General features: G+C 41.4%; 1 protein-coding gene across 1 annotated transcript; it reads right to left on the bottom strand.

The window, feature by feature from the left end:
* Positions 1-207: 207 nt before the first annotated feature.
* On the bottom strand, positions 208-19,233 carry gemin5 (gem (nuclear organelle) associated protein 5). Its single transcript, XM_051401239.1, has 28 exons — positions 18,869-19,233; positions 17,704-17,858; positions 16,542-16,723; positions 15,881-16,032; positions 15,682-15,780; positions 14,699-14,831; positions 13,954-14,119; positions 13,272-13,484; positions 12,453-12,538; positions 11,380-11,462; positions 10,091-10,227; positions 9,224-9,297; positions 7,867-8,048; positions 7,018-7,157; positions 6,482-6,653; positions 6,150-6,356; positions 5,989-6,045; positions 5,755-5,880; positions 5,036-5,131; positions 4,759-4,896; positions 4,213-4,360; positions 3,815-3,934; positions 3,469-3,679; positions 3,057-3,323; positions 2,698-2,860; positions 1,483-1,945; positions 767-854; positions 208-450 (listed from the first exon to the last, which is right to left on the bottom strand). The coding sequence occupies exons 1-28, from the start codon at positions 19,008-19,010 to the stop codon at positions 286-288; spliced, it is 4,365 nt and encodes a 1,454-aa protein (XP_051257199.1). The 5' UTR covers positions 19,011-19,233; the 3' UTR covers positions 208-285.
* Between the last annotated feature and the right edge of the window lie 58 nt (positions 19,234-19,291).

The following is a 19,291-nucleotide window of genomic DNA, read 5'->3' as shown; positions in this document are numbered from 1 at the left end:
GTGGGTTAACTGGCTCAGACACTTTATCATGAAGCAGTTGCTAAACAAACTGGAATCCTTCCAAAGCAACAAATGGCACATCATTCAATTCTTACCTGAATTTACCTTGTAAGAACCTAAATCGCTTCCAAAACCGGCAGAAATCAATCTGAGCCTCCTTCAGGCTTTTCTGAACGCCGACTCAAACAGACTCAGGATGTTTGCACGTTTTATAATTAAATGGTTTTTTTATTCAACAAAAAACTGTACAGTGTAAGTGCTTCGTTCAGGCTACTAACGGAAAATTTAGGTGAGGAATCGCTGAGAAGCTTTGAGGACAGAGGGATTTGTTCCGTATTTGCGGAGCAGATCTTTGGCCTCTTGTTGGAGGGACTCGGAGACAGATGGCGAAGCCTTGCTGAGGTGCAGGAGAACCAGGCAGCATTCGACAACATCTGGGTGAGGATACATCTGAGAGGAAACAGAATGTAACTGTTCATTAGCACTGGTGATTATGTGAAATCTGGATGCAGATTGTTTTTTGGCTGCATGAACATAGCACAACAACAAAGCTTCACCACACCAAACCGCAAGAAACTAATGGATGGATGGTCACGTCAAAATGTTTCACTACAAGTAAAAGTGCATTCAAAATCTGAAACTACAAAAGCATTATGACCAAAAGAACTGGCAGAGAAATTTTGATTTTCAGATCAGAATGCACCTAAGAGGAAGCTGCCCCTCCTCCTATAATCTCATACTGTATGTGTTGTGTATGGAGTTGTACCTTGATTGTGTCAGGCAGGTCGGCCAGCCGTTTCTGGTGTTCAGACATCTTGGAAGACAAAGAGAGCAGAGTCTCCTGGTCCTCGGGCCTGAGGGAGAGAAAATATAGACGCTTAAATGGACAATCGTCAAACTGTTCAGGATGAGACACAACTGCGGGACACTCTGTCTCTGTATACATTCATTGGGCAGCTAAAACATCTGAAATATTCAACTTAAACATTACTGGGCAAAGTCTATTAACAGTGTATGGCCTCGAAATACGCCACGTAGACAAAAGGTGGTGGTGGAACGTAACAGAATATATTTACTCAAATACAGTGCTTAAGAACAATGTTGAGGTACTTTCCCTAATACTTCTATTACGTAACATTTCAGCGGGAAATATTTTATTTCACTACATTAATTTGACAGCTATTATATATAACAGATTCAGATTTTATATACAAAAAGTTTTTGTTATACATTTAACTAGCAGTAAAGTAGTTAGATAACTTAATAAAATATAGATTATATTTTAATATAGATTTGTAGAGAAACTCATTAGTGTTTAAAAATGTCAGTATTGAGCATCAGAGTTTTTCCTCAAACCCTGCCTACTGCATGTGTTTATGGAATGACATTTTCCAGTGTTCCGAGTAGTATATCTTCAAACCCAGACACCACAAATTGGAAAATAACAACAAATGAGTCAATCATCAATAAGAGAGCTCTCACCCAGCATCCGCAGACCCCTGGCTGTTTGAGATCTGCGTGGGCGTGTCAGGCTCTTTCTCCCCAGAGTCGAGCTGTGGTCCCTGGGCTCTGCTGTGCTGCAGCACCATGGCTGCCAGCCGCTCCTGGATCTCTATCACCGACCTCTGAGTGGCCTGACAGGCAGCGTGTTGCTCAGACAGAAGCAGAGACGCATCAAAGTCCAGTTTATCCAACCTGGTCGCCGGGCAGACACCCTCCTCGGAAACTCCTCCGTTCACCACTTTGTCCTTCACCTCGTCTCCAGGACTGGAGTCAACTGCTGAGCGGGAACATCCGTTCTGGATCTGGATGGCGTTGCTCCACCAGTGTTCATACAGATGCTGGTAATGGACAAAAGCCTGCAGACTGTCGGCAGCAGCTTTGGCTTCTGTTTCTGTGTGATGAAGTGTTTTGGGATGTTTCCTGGAACAAACACTGACATCACCTGATGAATGAAAGAAAAACAAAGTATGGATGAATGGTACGATAGCTCCAGTTACAGCTTAGAATATAAAATGAATACATAATGGCTGCAACTAATGATTCATTCCTATATGTATTAGGCTGTTAATCGACCAGATCATTTTTTAGTCTTAAAAATTGTAGAAAATACTGAAATATTCCCATCATTATTGCCCCCCAAAATATATAAAATATTCAATTTACAATAATATATAACAAAGCAGCAATTCCTCAGATTTTAACTGGAACCAGAAAGTGTTGATCATTTTTGCTTGATAAATTGCTGTTGAATGGTTTTCTAAATGTATACATTTTAAAATGGTTGGGAAGACAGTGAATTTGAAATTAGCAGCTGAATTCTAAAACTGTAGTGTATTTGCCAGCACACACCTCAAATAATTTCAAGTTCAAAATGGTTCAGTACATTAATATCTTGTTTACTAATTAGTTATTTATTTGTACATAGTATATACTTGTGTATACTACTTATAGTGTATGTGGGTAAAAATGTAATTCTGGAATTTAAATTATGATATAACCAGTCACCACAGGGTGTCGCCAAATCAACCAAAGCAAAATCTTACAGATGCTTGAAATGTGAGGACTACGCTTGACCATTTTATACTTAAATAACATGCTGTCAATGTTTCTGATTGATGCCAAAAAAGTACATTTAAGAAAGAAACGGATGGAATATTTGTGTCGGTTGACAGACAGTCAGATGGACAGACGTACCGTCAGGGAACAGCAGGTGGCAGAGCTCTGCAGAGACATCAAGGTGTCCAGCATCTCTGAACCAGGCCACGGCCTGCCACAGCTCCTTTATCAGCTGTCCATCATCGTCCAATAACCAGCTCAACACAGCACGGGTCAGATGGAGGGATGAATACAGCTGAACCTGAGGACGAGTGAGATACCAGCAGACAAAAAGACAACGAGCCAGAGTCAGATAAAGGAAATGGTTTCTTTTGTGCAGTGTGAGTTATTAATCCAACTTACTTCATCTCTTACTTGTAACACGCTTCTCTAGGCTCTTTTTAACCAACGTAAATCTGAAAACACACTGTATAAACTCCAAAAAAGGGACGCTGCACCTGTCTGAGGGGAATGTTGGCGGTGGGTGTTGGACTCTCCACAGACTTCAGCTCCTGCAGAAGAGCTCCGGCACCGCGGTGTCCGGCTGACTTTTGCGAAACACCAAACTGCCGCTCCCACACGTCTCTCACTCGGTCCTGGATGCTGACGTGACGCTCGCCTCGTGACGCCCACGGGTGACTGGAGACGCAGGGCTGGGATGAAACCTGAGAGTCTGCCAGCATCGCAGCCAGCAGCTCAGCGACGCCAAGATGCAGCCTGTGGACCTGTGAAGGGATGAAACAATGATGAGTTTACTGCAGGTGATTTACAAACTGCATTTAACATTCCCATTTTGAAAAAACAGTAAAAATCTGCATTATTTGTGTGTCAGAAATATTTATCTCTTTCCCAGATGTTATTGCCACTGACCAGCAGGCTCTCCTGTGGGCTCAGGACCTCCTGGGCCTTGACCCAGTCCAGAGCAGCAGCCAGGTCTTTAGCGCACCGCAGTGCCAGCGACTGAGCGAGAGCAACCTCTCCTGAGATTCTCGCAAGATTGGCCGCCGTCCTCAGCGAGGAGACATCATTCTTCCTGGCGATTACTTTAGCAGCGTCAAAACTGGCACCAGCAGCCAAGTAACTGGAAGATGAGGTAAAACAAACAGGAAAGTGGGTATGTTTAAATGAGGTGTGGTTTAAATTAATATTAAAAGCTAGTTTAACCATAAACAGCAGGACGAGGAGAGACGATTTCATAAATGCTTCCATTTCTCACCATTTAGCAGCTGCAGAGAAATGTCCGTCCTTCTCCAGCGTGGCGGCCCAGCAGGTGTACAGCTCCGTGAGGACGGGCTCGTCTGCTGGCAGCCTGGCTTTGACCAGAGCTATGGCCTCCCTGACATACAACACACATCTGTTCTGTTAGCACATGATAACCTGCAGATGGCATGCCAAGATCAGCATGACATTTAAAAGTGAGAATAAAAAGAAGTCTTATTAATTTAGTGTAATGTTAAATAAAAATGTATAGAAAAGTACTTTCATTTTACAATCCTCTTTGTGGCACAACATGCACTGTGTGCATATATGACCAAAGGTAAAAAATAAGCAAATAATCCATATAATATTAAAAACAATTGTCTATGAAAAACCAAAATATAAAAAAAGGTGAACCTGTAGAGCTTGTGAGAGCGCAGCAGGTCGACAGCCTCGTACAGCTTGTTGATTGACAGCAGGTGGGACGCTGCCTTCAGGTACTGCTCCTGCAGACACAGCTGCTTGACGAAGGCCTCCACTGTCCGGCTCCACACCTCAAAACCGGCTGGAGGAGGGAATACACAAATATTATGGCAATATATTTATATGATCATGACACAAAACTATTAATCACATGTACTGAATACTGACGTTTTTCCTGTTTGACAACAGGAATACCTTGTGAAAGTCTGACAAAAAGCTAAATTATGAGAAAGTTAAAAGTAAATAATAAATGATGTTTAGTCCAATTTTACTAAGAAAGACAAAATTATTAGATGCAAGCATTACAAGACATTAATTTCCACTTTATAAGTCCGAATTTTGAGCTCAAAAGTTTAGTCTAGTATCTCATCATTGTGACACTTTGTTCACACTGCCGACTGTAGTCAGACATTTGCATTACATATTGATATATCATATATGAGCACAGAGTATCAGCTTGATATAAATATTAGTCCCTACCCATAGGAGCGACGGAGAGCAGGTGATCGCTCAGCTCTCCTTTCTCTGTGGCAAGCTGCAGCGCTCCCTCCAGGTCTCCGCTCCACAGGCGTAGGTACACGACAGAGTCGTAGTGACCCGCCTCCACGTGACCCTCCTCTGTAGAACAAGACACAGCAGAGCCGGTGACTTACTGAAATCCACAACCCATTAGACTTACTCGTGAGTAAACAAAAGAAAATGAATGCCATGAGGAAATAAACAAGACCATTATTCCTGGCTGAGAAAAACAACATACCTTCTGCCTCGAGCATGCGGTACAAAGCCTGTCTGTCAGAGAAGAGACCCAGATGGATGTGCTCTCCCTGGCCTGGGACACAGCCTGCAGGGGGTGCTGGAAACCACGAACACACACAGTCCAGTAAACAAGTTAGCTCATATAACATTTGCTCATAAGTCCTGGTGTAGATGGATCAATATTTTACTTTGAAATAATGTCTTTTCTTCGCACACATGACTGTGGCCGCCTGATCGGTTTGTTTTTATTTTTGACATTGTGCTGTGCTGCTGTGACTTGATTAAATATGGTCTTTGTTGAGTGTTAGACCACATCTGATCTTCTACAAGTTAATCTTATATGTCATAAAGTGTAATCATTTTGTACTATTGTGTGTGTTGCTGGCTGCATGGCTGAGAAGCTGCACTATATCAGTATTTGTGTATTGTGAGAAATTTTGATGTACAGAACTGATCTATACCGTCTTTGCATCAACTTAATGTCAGAAAGGCTTATTGCATTTGTTATTTTGGCCTGGATTGCTCCTGAACTTCAACTTGAGCTTTAATATTTAAAAATGTATGAATTAAATGAATCTGATTTGGCTATGATTACCTTGACCTAAACCCCTGGTCCCACTGGTTTCCAACTCTCAACCATGAGGCTTAACTGCGTTAAACATCTTCTGACCAGATGTAAACAAACTGTACCAAATGTCTCCATAGCAGACTCCGTCTCACCGTTGCTGTATTTGACTGAGGCCAGATTGATGCAGTCTTGCAGCAGATCCTCTTTGGGTCGATGGTCCATGGAGGTACTGACGGGCAGCATGGAGCGAGGCTTCTTCTTCTTCAAGAGGTTTAAGTCTAACACACACGGACAAACCCATACAGTTACATAGAAAAAAAACATGCATAAACCCAATTTCAAAAATACATTCAGCTGAAGTTGATTTATAAAATTAAAGCACGCACCTGGTTTGTCTTTGCTCTTTATGACAGCGGAGGATTTTCGTTGCATTTCAAATGTGGCTGAAAACAAAATTTCAGAATAAAGTTGGCTATACACTCAAAAGGTCCCAACAATCTTACCATTTTTTAAAATCAGTAAAAACAGTTATTTTCTGCTCTGTTACCTGGTGGAGGTACAGGACTGTTGGTGGAGCTGACTTCATCTTCCTCATCTTCACCAGACAGCTCCTGCCCCGTCAACGCCTTCTGTCCTCCTGTAACTGGCTCTCCGTTCGTCTCTACCGGCACAGCTCCTCCGGGCCCTGATGCCTTCTTCTTCTTCGCCTTGGGATTGGCCTTCTTCTTCTCCCGCAGGTCGACCATCTTTTTCCCTGAGAGGATAAGCATGTGAACGTTACCGTCTGCTGGCTACAGCACAAGGCAGAAGGAGAACTTTCCTCTTAAGTGTTGATGTGGTTCTGGGTGTTTCAGCAGCGCTGCAAAGACAGGTGTTAACCTTTAGGTGGCTTTGTAAACTCTTGTTTGGAGACTCTCCACTCCTGCAGGGTGAAATCCTTCCCTCCTGTCCAGATCACATCTGGATCGACAGGCGACCAGTCCACGCACAGCAGATAACCAACGTGACCCCGGTAGTTAGAGAGAGCTTCCTCCTGCAGCACGTCCCACACCTGAATGGACGAAACCCCAAATTATTATTAGAATAATTATTACAAAGAAAACATGGACATTGTTCACAAGTCCACATTTTAGATGAGCAGTGAGCCCAAATCCACAACCTCAAAAAGGATTATGTGGTGTACAGTTTTTGAGTTGATTCAGACAGATTATGGTGGATAGGTGCACATGTGTATATAAATAGCTGTATATATTGATTTATTTATGTTATTCTATGAATTTGATTATCTTTATTTCTCTCTCTGTGTAGCATGAAGGAACTACAAATGTTAATTTCTTTCAAATCAAAGTATCAAGGATGTCTTATCATTATACAACAATAATGGATAAATTGCCTTGCTTGATGAAGGTACTAACCTGGGCCGTGCCATCATATGAGACGGTGACCAGTCGGGCGTCGTGGTGTGGACTCCAGGCCATGCCAGTGATTTTAGCTGTGTGACCACACAGCCTGCGATACGGCTCTGTCAACACCACAGGGCTTTCGGGAGGATTCTCTGTGCAAAAGGAACACAAAAACAAAACACAAATGTCACTTAAACGTCAGTCACTCTTAAAATGTTACATAGCTAAGATGTGATGTTCATCCAAAAGTAAAAAACTGACATGTTTCCCTTAATCTGCTTTGTATACTTCTAATTTATTTCTTAAACTCATTGGAAGACAGAGAAAGGGGGGTAAATTCTGTGCAACGCTACCAGTTGAGTGGAATACTCCCACTTGTACTTCAAAAACCTTCAATAGAGTTTTTTTTTTCTGTCTGAACATTGTATTCCCAAATTAAAGTAGCGCTTAATCCCAGGCCTGTAGTTTTTCTAACAGGCTCCATAAGCACAATGAGTGGTTTTAGGTATTTGGGTAAAGACGGTTCAGTTTGAAACTGCTGAGATTTGAATTGGTGGAGCTTTTCCTGAGTTCTGTCAAGCTTGAAAGTGGTAAGGCACCCTCTGACAATATTGTTTTTTGTATGAGAAGCCAACTTCAGAGAAAAAGAGTCCTTGAGTCACAAACACATTTGAAAGAAAGTTGGTTTGTTATTGTTAAAGTTCAATTTTCTTGGACTTCAGCTGAATTGAACTATTTTACACTGAAAATCACTAACTCTACTTACTCTTGCCAAAATGTTCAGTTTTGCAAATAATGTATGCTTTATAAGGAAATTCCTCTGACAGATCGAATAATAAAATGTGTCTGAACGTGTCCCACCTATGACGGAGTGGAGATCGTGTATGAAGACGGTGGCATTGCTGGAGCCCGAGGCCAGAAGGCAGTGCAGCTCTGGCAGGGAGCTGTGGTCGTGATGCCATCGTAACGTGTTGATGATCTTGTGGTGCTGTTGGATGCTGCACAGGAGCTTCAGACTGGGAGCCTGATACACATCAATACACCTGCAGCAGGGAGCATGTGGTCAGACATATGTTAAAAAAAAACAAAGGCAAAAAAAGGAACACACAACTTCAAATAGTATTTAGAAGTAGCTGTATGTAAGTAAGGCACAACAAAAGAAAGCAATGGTTTATAAAAATCTATAATTTGAAGAACTTTGACATCCAGCAATAAAGAACAGCGACATAACATCTGAGTATATAAAAACAGAGAGAGAACTTGATTGGTATCGATTAACCGATGCGTTTCTCCCCCCTAATACAAAGCTGGCATTGTGAGAATTCACATTATTGATTAAAGTAAGAATTTATCTTTTCAGAGACAGACTCAGAAAAACATGTAATCTGTGGAGGAAGTAAAAAAAATCTTAAAAACGCACAAGGATATGCCTTCCAAGGTTTTTTGGTTTCATGCTTACAGAAAACTAACTTTAAAACTTACATAAAAAGAACACAGATGCTTTTTAAATCTGCCTTAACTTATTTTCATGCTACTTGATGGCAGCAAAAGGGGGAAAATACAACAGCAACATTTGAAGTCTTTTGGGTAGATGGTTTGTATCACAGTTTCATTGAAAACCGCTACCTGCTACATCTGGAAAAGGCACTGATGAGAGTGTTAAGTCATACCAACAGATAGTCAAGGTAGTACATTTGTCACATACTTGCTTTAATATTTACTTCAGCCTTATATAATTCTATTGTTTTTTAAAAGTCTAAAATTAATCACAAGACCTGTTATGGTTAAAAATTTAAAAGCTAAAAAAGTGAATAACATGTTTGCCAGAAGATGAGTCAAATGATTGACTACAAACAAACCAAAACAGAACTAAAGTTCACACGTTACAGAGTAATGGTGTTGTATGTACTAAATCACTCGCTTCCTGGAACAGACCTTTGTGTGTTTTAGTTTTTTTACTATGAATCGGCCTGTTTCGGAATGTTTTCACTATGAATCTGTCTGTTTCAGGATGTTTAAGTTTGGAGAAAAGTCAGTATGACAACCAATCATAAACTCAGAATGTGACCTAGTTAGCAGAGTTCAACAGTTCACACAGAAACAAATCCATTATCCTGTAGCCTAAAGACTACACACTGTCAGTGGACAGTTGGTCCCTCACAGGGCTCCACAGGCTCATGGTCTATTATAAGATGGGTCAGGCCGGCCGTTCACTCACCCGTCCTCGTTGCCGATGGCAACCACTTTCCCATCTGGCTTCCAGCTGAGGTCGGTGTGTGGAGACAGCTTGTGCTGTTGGGAAGCAGAGCTCACCTTTATAACCTATTCAAATCACCTCCATTTACATTCTGCAGCAAACATGAAACAAACTGTCGCAGCCAGGAGCGCCGGCCACAATATCTGCTCCATTAAAGCCCTGGCAATGAGAACTTCTTGTGAATTTCCCTTGGTCTGTTCTCCACCTGGAGGTGTGTTTGTCAGGTTTTACAGTTGCTGACAGGTGCTCCTGGTTCAATTATGGTAAAGCAGGAACACTGACATCAATTCATTTCTCTGTGTGTATATATGTTGTTTTTCTGTTCATCATAATGTCAGCAGCCTAAATGAGCTCTCTTTGCTTTTGGGTTGCAGGCCCAGTGGTGGCTGTCAGAGCAGGTAACTGCTGACATCTTGTTTATCCTAGAAACTGAATTAAATCTGGATTTTTACGACATTAAAATATTCAAAGAAGTAGTATTTGTTCCCATTTGAAAATAAATCAAGACTGTTGCCTTGTGTGCACATACAGTACCACCGAGTCGCGGCTTTCCAATGCCATGCAAAACCATCACAATAAATCTCTAAAGACTTTAATGGCTATAGGATTTTGAACAAATATGGAACTGTGATTCAGCTAATGGCCAATGGATGCATGCAGGGAAAACAACTGTACTTACTGGATAAGAGCATCTAATAAAACGCTGTGCGGGCCACTGAATAGATTATGGCACTTATCCACGATGAAGAAGCATGTACTTAAAAACTCCACCTGGCTGCAGGTTAAGTGTCACAGAGAATCACATCATCACATCAACATCCCTCCCACCTTGATGTCATTGGTGTCTCTGATCAGCTTGTCGATGTCCGATGCCTCTCCACTCAGCTTCGTCGGGTCGTGCTGCAGGATGACGCCCTCGCCGGCGCAGCTGTACAGGCAGCACGATGGCTTTCCTCCTGCTGCACCTGAGTGTCACACACAGAAAACAAACACAAAACTATAGATGGTTTCAGGGTGGCAGGTTGTCTGCTGACCACAGACAAACAATGCGTTTTAAAAACATTTTGGTTCAGCAGTTGATGAGTTCTGTATGGTTAATTAAACCTATGGTAATGAGTTTTTAATTGGTTATGAAGTGATCACACGAATTGTAATTAATAATTTCACTGCAGAACTTTATCCTGCTTCAGCTTTGAAGTGTATGAGCAATTGTGCATTACAGTGGTTGATTACAGGATATTGGACACTTCAAGAATGTCCACCATTCAAAATAAGAGGTTTATTCAAAAAAAATAGCTTTAACTTTCATCATGTTGAACTGGAAACCAACATAGGAATTATGAACCCTTTTAAACACCTGTGAACCCTTCAATATGATGTGATATATGAATACCTAATCTCGTATATAGACACCACGAATTACTGCAATGGATTGAACAGATGTTCTTATAAAAGGGAATGTGAGTTGTCACCCCTGCGTTCATCTGTTTCAGCTCAATTTATGAAAAGAGCAGGTGGTCTAAAATGCTTGGTTTACACTGCAATTGTGATTTGTGACATGTGAAATGTAAAGAACAAAAAAAAAGGAGTGTGAAAGTTGACAGTCTTGATGTATCCAGAGACGGAGGAAGCAGCTGCTCCCAATTTCCCCTGCACACCAATTGTAAGTCATCCTGATGCTCCGAACCAATGAGATTGCAGAGCTCCGCCAGATATATGAACTGATCTGAACTGGTGTCAAGGCTGCGGGTAAACAAGTTAATGGCTCCTTTTGTTCGTTTAAGAGCCATCAGCAGATTGTTGGCATGGCAACAATTACGTTTACGGCTTCGAAGGCGAGTGACTGATACGCTAATCAAAATGTCATCTGGCGACAGCTGGTAAAATTAACTTCCTACGTCTTGATTTCCCCACGAGCGGCTGAAGTGGGGGGAGGTGAGCAGTAAGTGTTTTCTCAGCTCATTCAATTACAGAGTCGATTACAAAAGGGCGTGCAGAGATGTTTGGGCTTTTTAGCTGACTCGCTGGTTTTTCGGCGTCCCACTGCCAGTGTTTTTGCTGGGTCAGAGCGTACGGAGCAAACAGCTGCAGTTGCTAAGAGTTCATTAGGAACTTACCAAATGACATCGGGGGGACTGGGGGTCCCCAGGCCAATGTGTACACCGTTTTTCTGTGATAGGAGCTCGATATCTGAGGAGGCCTGGGAGGAGATGAAGCACAACAAATGCCAAGTCAGGAATAGTTGACGTAGATAGCTGCAGGAAAATGGGACCTTGAGGGATTATAAGAAGAATCCACAAGGTCCCCAGCAAAAAAAAAAACAAAACAACAACTTCATGACTTTTAGACTTTGAGAGTCAAAGTCCAACTGAAATCACAACACAACTTTTTGCAGTTAAGCTTGTCCATAGTCATTCTTAAAAAAAGAGGTTTTTTTTAATAAACAAAGTTATGTTTGTGTTCAGTTTTTTTCTATCAAAATGTATTGTGTGCATCCTTAGAGGTACAGCAAATGGACTTCCTTCCACATAAAACATTTCCAAAAAGGATTTTTTTTCAATATCTTTAACAATGTATTGTTTACACCCAGGCTTTTAACGGCACATTGCCCCTCTTCTTTGCATGTTACTGCCACAATGCTTCATAGCACCTAGTGGTCACAAACTTCACATTAAATGTGTTATCATTTTTATGTTACAGAGAGGAAGGGTAAAAAGATGACTGATGACATTTTGAAGGTAGATTCTTAGGCTCAAAGATAACTTATTTGCCATCTAGCCTGAAACATTCTTTGCAGAACACTTATTTCCTGGTGGATGTTTGTTCGTTAGTCAGTCCAGCAAAGGTGCAACACAAGACATGTATCCATGCTTGTAGACAAGGAGACATTAGATAGAAAGTTAATGTCTAGCTAAAGTCTGAGCCATTGCTAATGTGGATTGTGGGTTCAAGTTTGAGGCTTGTCTGGTTGTTAGTCAATGTCACCGTCAGCCAATAATAATTGAAATTGAATGATTTGAGCAGCTTTATATGAACAATTTCTGTTATAGACATAGACAGTGAAACAACAGTATTCTGACAGGGCATAAGGCATAGGGTATGAAACCAAAATGAAGTTGTATGTGTGGACTGTTGTGATAAACTATTGCCATCTATCAGATTACATTCAAAGAGACATAATGAATCTTACTTGTTCGAGAAGACATCGTAGATACCAACTTTACCATCATCTGTTCCAAAAGACAAGGATCCTTCTTTTTTTGGGTGCCAAGCCAGCTGCAGTGAAAAGAAAAAAAGTTTCTTAATGCATTTAATCTCATGTCAAGTGCTTCCTCTGTTACGTGTATGCGTTTCTGAAATGAATAATTGGCTTTTGATAATGGGAGGATGCTTCATAATAATCAGAATAATCCCCTCCACAGGATGAAGACTTTCTCACAGATGCTCAGTCAGCTCTGAGCGAAGGGAAACAGATGTGCTGGGTCGATATAAGCTCTTCATTAGATGCCCGATATTATTCACCATTATCATCAACCTCTGACATGATGTGGGTTGAAAATTCCATTGAAAAATTAAAAGGATTCAAGTGATAAATCATAGCAAGTGTACAAATGTCCCTTTTGAATTGTATGGCTGTGAATGGCTGATAGGAGAGTGTGTGGTCTTATCAGCCGCTCAGCAGAGTATTTTATTAAAAAGCAGACATTTAGACAGCAGAAAAATGTCCCCATCTTCTTTATTTCTTTGTCTCACTGCTCTGAGACAATCTAATACTTTTCCAGACCCTAACATACAGACTATATGAAATATAGCTATTTTGTAAATGCTGCATGAATTATAAGCCATGCACTATAGATCTGAACTGGGAATAACTATTCCCGAAACAATTTGGCTAAATGCTTTCCTCGTCGTGTAGAAGTCAACACTGCTAAAAAAAAAAGTTAATACTTTACAATGACAAACTTACAAAGACTTTTGAACAAAATCAAATTAAACCAAAGCATCTTACCGCTGTGACCTTAGACTTGATGCCCTGCCAGAAGGACCTGGTGTCATACTGGTTCTGGGTAGTCAGTGTGTTCCACACCCGGATCATGTTGTCACCGACGCCCAGCGCCAGGCACCCTGCACCCACAGGGGAGAATGTAAGGGCATAGACGAAACCGCCCAGGGTGGGCAGAGTCCAGCAGCAGTCCAGAGAGGCCAGGTCCCAGCATTTAATCTGGAAAACAAAAAGTCAAGTAAAGGTTATTTGTAAATGCACCAGTCGCCCAATAAGTCAGCCTGCTGAAAGACTTTCAAATATGTTTTGTTCTTCAGAGTTCACCTCTTACTAGCTGCAATAAATATTCAAACCTGATGAAGCATCAGTGGGATGAAGTTCACCCTTTGCCAACAATTAAAAGTTCTGATTCAACATGGATTCTTTTTTTACTGAAATTCAGCTGATTCAGGCTTTCCCCTCTTTTGCAAAACCATAGACTTTCTGTCATGAGAAAAGGTCAAATACATCCTGTTACACACAGGTGTGGATTTGTAAAACAGCAGGCTGAAGCTGCTGTGAATATCAAAAAGCAGGCAGGATGAAAGGTTACCAGATCTCTGTCCAGTAAACAAGCTGCTGGCCATTTAATGTCAGTGTGATTATAACGTTCCCATGATGTGTCAGAACCAAAAGGAAGGTAACACACCTCTCTGTCCATGGAGGTGCTGATGAGCAGCTCTCTGTCGTCCTGCAGGTGGACTGAACTCAAGTTGAAGATGATCCTGCTGTGGTTCTGACCCTCTGAAGACGTCCCAAACAGAGTCCACCTCTGCTTCCCTGTCCTGGTCAGGTCCCACATCACCAACTCACCACTGGGGACGCACACAGGCACACACACATACAAATAAGGCAAGCATGCTCACAGTCAGTTTCTGTTGTCCCTGGATTATGATACATATGATAGGATTATTACACATAGTTACACAGCAAATGAAGCCAAAAAGCAACTCAGGAAACATAATTCAAAATCACTTGACAAAGACACATCCTAATCCCAGCAGACTCTTCTACTAAAATAAAGGTTAGATGAAAATATACAGTAACAATGTGTAAAAACAGAACTAGGCTGATTGCATTGTCTCAACTACAACTCAAGAATAATCTGTATTAGTCCCAGCTTGCAACTGCATTACAATGAGACAATATCACAGTGCATACTGAAGACAAAACACTGTGGAAAATCTATAAATTGACTTTCAAATCCCAGTTTCAGAGTATCTGAAATGTGATTTTCATACTTTAAAATGTAACTAAAAATAACTAAAACCAGAGGCTGATAATGAGGCAGGGGAATACAAATCCAACACTGCCGAAAACCACTACTGACTGACTCCTGAGCTCTGCTAATCCTTTTTTATCCTCTCATGTTCCGACTGATGTGACACGTGTACCTGAAGCAGCTGGACACAAGTTGTGTCGGCCGCCCCTTTGGCCAGTGGACGTGGAGCCAGAGTCTCTCTTTGACCCCGGGGTCGACTGCAGAGCCTCTTTTCTTCACATAAGGCAGCTTCAGAGTCATCACACCTGCAGGGGGTGGGGCGGGAGGAGAGGATACGTGGAGGATTACACAAGATCATCAAGTTCCAGCTGTCATAAAGGGCATCGGCAGTGTGATTTCAGTTTTCTGTGGATGCATTTTGTCATAAAGGGCATCGGCAGTGTGATTTCAGTTTTCTGTGGATGCATTTTGTCATAAAGGGCATCGGCAGTGTGATTTCAGTTTTCTGTGGATGTGAGCTGCATTTTAATTATTTTTAATTTGGATAGTTTTTATATTTTAAAGACTTTTTAATCCAAGTCCAATTTTGAGAAATTTTCTTAATATTAATATTGTGCAATGAAATTCAAATTTTAGCCCCCCCAAAAAATCTGAATTTCTATACTTTTAAAAAGAATTCCGTAACACTGACCCTAACTTTAGATTTATATACAGGTACGTACATCAATTTGTTTAGTTTTTTTAATTATAAATGAACAATATAATACTCTGTTGATACGTTTTGGGGCTTCTGTATACGAATAGATGTCAGGAGGGGGGATGTCATGAGTACAAAATCCTGGCTTCTTGCAGCTTCAGTCCACAAATTGGCCTTAAAGGCATATTGAGTCGGATTTGTCGGTTGCGGTTTGAAAACCAGGGCTGCGGTTAACAATTAATCTCCTGGTCTCCTGAAGGCACTCCACTGGTTAATTAAAAAAAGCACACTATTGGAAGTTGGCCCCTCCCCCCTGGCTCAAGTAAAAAACAGAGTGAAAGGGAAACAGAGAGAGAGAGACAGAGCGTGAGAGCAGTGGTGGTGGACCGAGGTAGACAGCGAGAAAAAAGCAGTGAATCAGAGAAATGAATTGTTGTTTTTTTAGGAAAATCCTGTACCTTTTCCCTTCGCCGAGCTCCAGATCCTTACAGTCTGGTCTTTGCTCCCAGACGCAAGATAGCAGCCCTTCTCGTCTCCTGTAGACACTCCACTGGTTGCTACAGGATGGGGGGAAAAAAAGTCCATATATGGTATACATTTTCCATCATCACATTAGTTTCTATAACCACTTTGCCTTTGGGACAGCACACTGCTTACCTTCACTGTCCTCAAGCCTGCCGTAGAGGATGTCTTCACTGGCCAGAGGTGACCACGTCAGTGAGTGGATCTCATCGTCATGTCCCCGGAGACGGTGCATCACCTCGCCTTTCTTGCTCACATCAATCAGCACGATCATCCCATCTTTGTACCTTGGAAGGAATAAAGACAGCACCGTCACAATCGCTGATATTTAGATTCCACTCTAGCTTAAGGTTGAATTTGAGTAAACTTTATAAATGTTATTACTTTCACCATCTATGACCACTGAAACAGGGTGTCTGTCAGATTTGAAATACTTTAAAAAGGGTCCTTTAAAAACAAATACAAAATAAATGTTTATGGACTAGGGTTGTTTTTTCCCTACTTTTTTTAAGTATGGAAGTGTTTGATTTCTTTCTACAGTTAAGTACAAAGTGAGTTGTTGACAATAAATAAATATTTTTACAAACACAGGTGGTTTAAGTCAAAATTTAGAACTTCTAAAATCGAATTTAATCCCCGATATTCAGAAAATATGAGACTTTCAGTAGGTAAGACATTATTATGATGTTGTTTTTCTCTTATTTTTGATTCAGACTTCAGACTTTCTGGACTTGAAGAAACCATTATAAGAGCTGTGATCCAGCAGCGTGAACTGTACTCTCTGTGGTGTTCTTACCCCACGGCCACAGTGCTCCAGGTGTGAGGGGAGCAGGTGAGGCAGAAGATGGTCCTGGGCTCGGGGAAGAAGCTAGTCGTGTCTCCTGTGTGGTACCAGTGGCAGACGACAATGCCCTTCTCATCCCCCGACACCACAAGGTTTTTATCCACCGGAGACCAGTGCACGGCTGCGACAGGGGTCTGTGTGTGAAAAAAAAAAAAAAACTCTAGTTACATCCTTTTGATAATGTGTATCACATTGTACTAGTCAGCTCCAGTGCTAGGTTTTAGTTTCTTATGATCGTCAAAATGCCATTTCCAAGGCTTTTCTACCTTTCTCAGGAAATCAGTTGAAAGGAAACACACCTTTTTTCCATTCTTTTCAATTATTGCCATGAAAATTGAACATTTACAAGCATCCTAATGTTCTCCTAGACGCCTGATATTAATGGTTAGTCTACTGATTGTTATCAGTAAAAGCTGGACATCAACTGAAAGAGGATGAGATAAATTAGAAAGAGAAAAACAAAAATGAAAAATAGAAAGCATCACTGAACGGATTTACAGTATCTGATGGTTTTATGCATCCCTCATGATATGCCAACAATTCACTTGCATATTTATGGATAGAAATTCTGACCTATTTGTTGGGGCCTGAATCTGTTTTTCAAAGATGGAAGACTAACCATCCTGTCAGTCCGCGGCTTTTATTTTTCAGATCAAAACAAAGATATCCAAAATATCCCTTGAAGGCATAGTTTGAAGCAAATAATGGAAAGGGGAAAAAAGGCACTTTAACCTTGACAACTGTTTTTAAAATAACCCGGAGAGAGTCATTGAATTGCTGCAGAGCGGTGGCCTGGAAGCCAACAGTAGAAATCTGTGCGGTTTGTACCCAGCCAGAGTAACTGTCCTCATCCTGTCAACCTCAGATGGTTAACGTTCTACGTCCAGACCCGGGTCGACAGCCCTCTCTCTCGCCATGACCGCACAGGAATGTGAAACCTAAATGTGAGACAGTGAAGCTGACAGCTCATCTAATCTATGTGCATCATAACTTCTACGACTGCCTGAGTTCCAGAAGTGACTGACTGCAGCCTGAAGGGGCTGCCAGCATGTTGTTGTGGAAACACACTGTTTCTGTCACAATGACACAACAAAACAGGGGAGTCAACACTCACCTGATGAGCTGCATTCTCCCTTATGAGAGCCTTGTTGTCTGAGTCCCAGAAGCGAACACTCCCATCATTGGAGGAGCTGACACAGATGTGACTCTGCCCTGCATGCTGACAGAATGAAAAGCCCGACACCAAGTCTTTATGGCCCACGAGCTCACCTGAAAAACACAAAAACAGCATTGGGTATCGGTGTCTTATCTCAAAGCCAAGACAGATAAAGGCCGGAAAATACCAAAACTGACAGAGAATTAACCAGCAACAATTTTACTACTCGTTTAATTGTTTGTCATTCTCTATTTTTTTTGTCATATATGAAGAAGAATACAACAAACAATCGGAACACACGCCCTTGCTGTCGTGTCAGAAATATAATTGCTTTTTGTTTTTTAATGAAGCACCACTGATTTTCCACATTAACATCAGTTTCCTCACCAGGACGAGCCTGTGTTACAGACTGGGTGTCTGGAGTTAGACAGGTCTAATGAAAGATGCTATGGAGTTGCATTATGGGAACTGTAGCATGCAGTGTGTTTGGAGATTCAAAATCAAGGTTGATTTTGATTCCTTTTTTTTTTTTTCTCTCTGTACATCGCTGGTCCCCAAACTTTATGAAAGTGCAATGATAAATTATTGGAGTACCTCTTTAATTAATCATTGTATGAAAACTCAATATATTCAGTTTACAATATCAGAATATAAAACAGAGGAGAACAGTAAATCCTCACAATTGAGAAGCAAATGTGTTTTAGGTGATAAATAACTTAAATGATTAATCAATTAATCGAACTGTTGTCAACACCCATCTTATGATTATATTCAGCTGAAGTTCTCAATAAATCAGATCAAAAATCTCCTAGCTACTGTTGTAACTGTTACTCGAACTGAAGTCAAAGATTAATTTGGGCTTTTTGAGTGATCGACTGATTAATCAACTAATCATTTCAGCATTAGAGTCATCATGTTCAACCAATCCAGTCCGATGATCGGTTTTTCAATCAGTCCACGACTCCCCAAGGAGGTGTAACCATCCCACCTGAGACGATCAGATCACCTCGATTTGGACTAAAACATGACTTTTGCCCTGCGCATAACCTCACCTGTAGTCTTCAACGAGACACCAGAGTGATCCCTGAGTGTATGTAACGCGAAGCAGCGGCAGCAGACTCACCTACGACCCTGCAGGAGGACGCAGACGCTTCAATCAGGTAGATGATGTTTTTGGCTCCGACGCCCAGTAAACCGCCGCTGCTGACGTCGCTGCAGCGCGAGCAGTACCAGTTGGGAGAGGCGGGAAGAGACCGCTCGTGCATGACGCCTCCGAAAGTTTAAATATATTTAATTTTTCTAATAAAGTCTAAAGTCAAAAGCAAACTTCTCACATGTTACCTGCTCTGTCGGAGCGACTACACTAACAGCCGTACGGCCAGCGTGGTGTCGTAAATCCTGCCGGCGCCGACTACGGGATCCTAGTTGGGTCAAATCATGACGAGTTTGCTGTCCAGAAGGATATTTGCGGCTTTTAACAACGCGTTTTTATGTTACTATTAAAACAACATAACAGTGGCGACCAATAACCAAACGTAACAAGTTA

This window comes from Dicentrarchus labrax, unplaced genomic scaffold (assembly GCF_905237075.1).
Source record: "Dicentrarchus labrax unplaced genomic scaffold, dlabrax2021, whole genome shotgun sequence".
In the NCBI taxonomy this organism is placed as follows: Eukaryota; Metazoa; Chordata; class Actinopteri; family Moronidae; genus Dicentrarchus; species Dicentrarchus labrax.
This window is presented reverse-complemented; position numbering and strand designations above follow the sequence as displayed.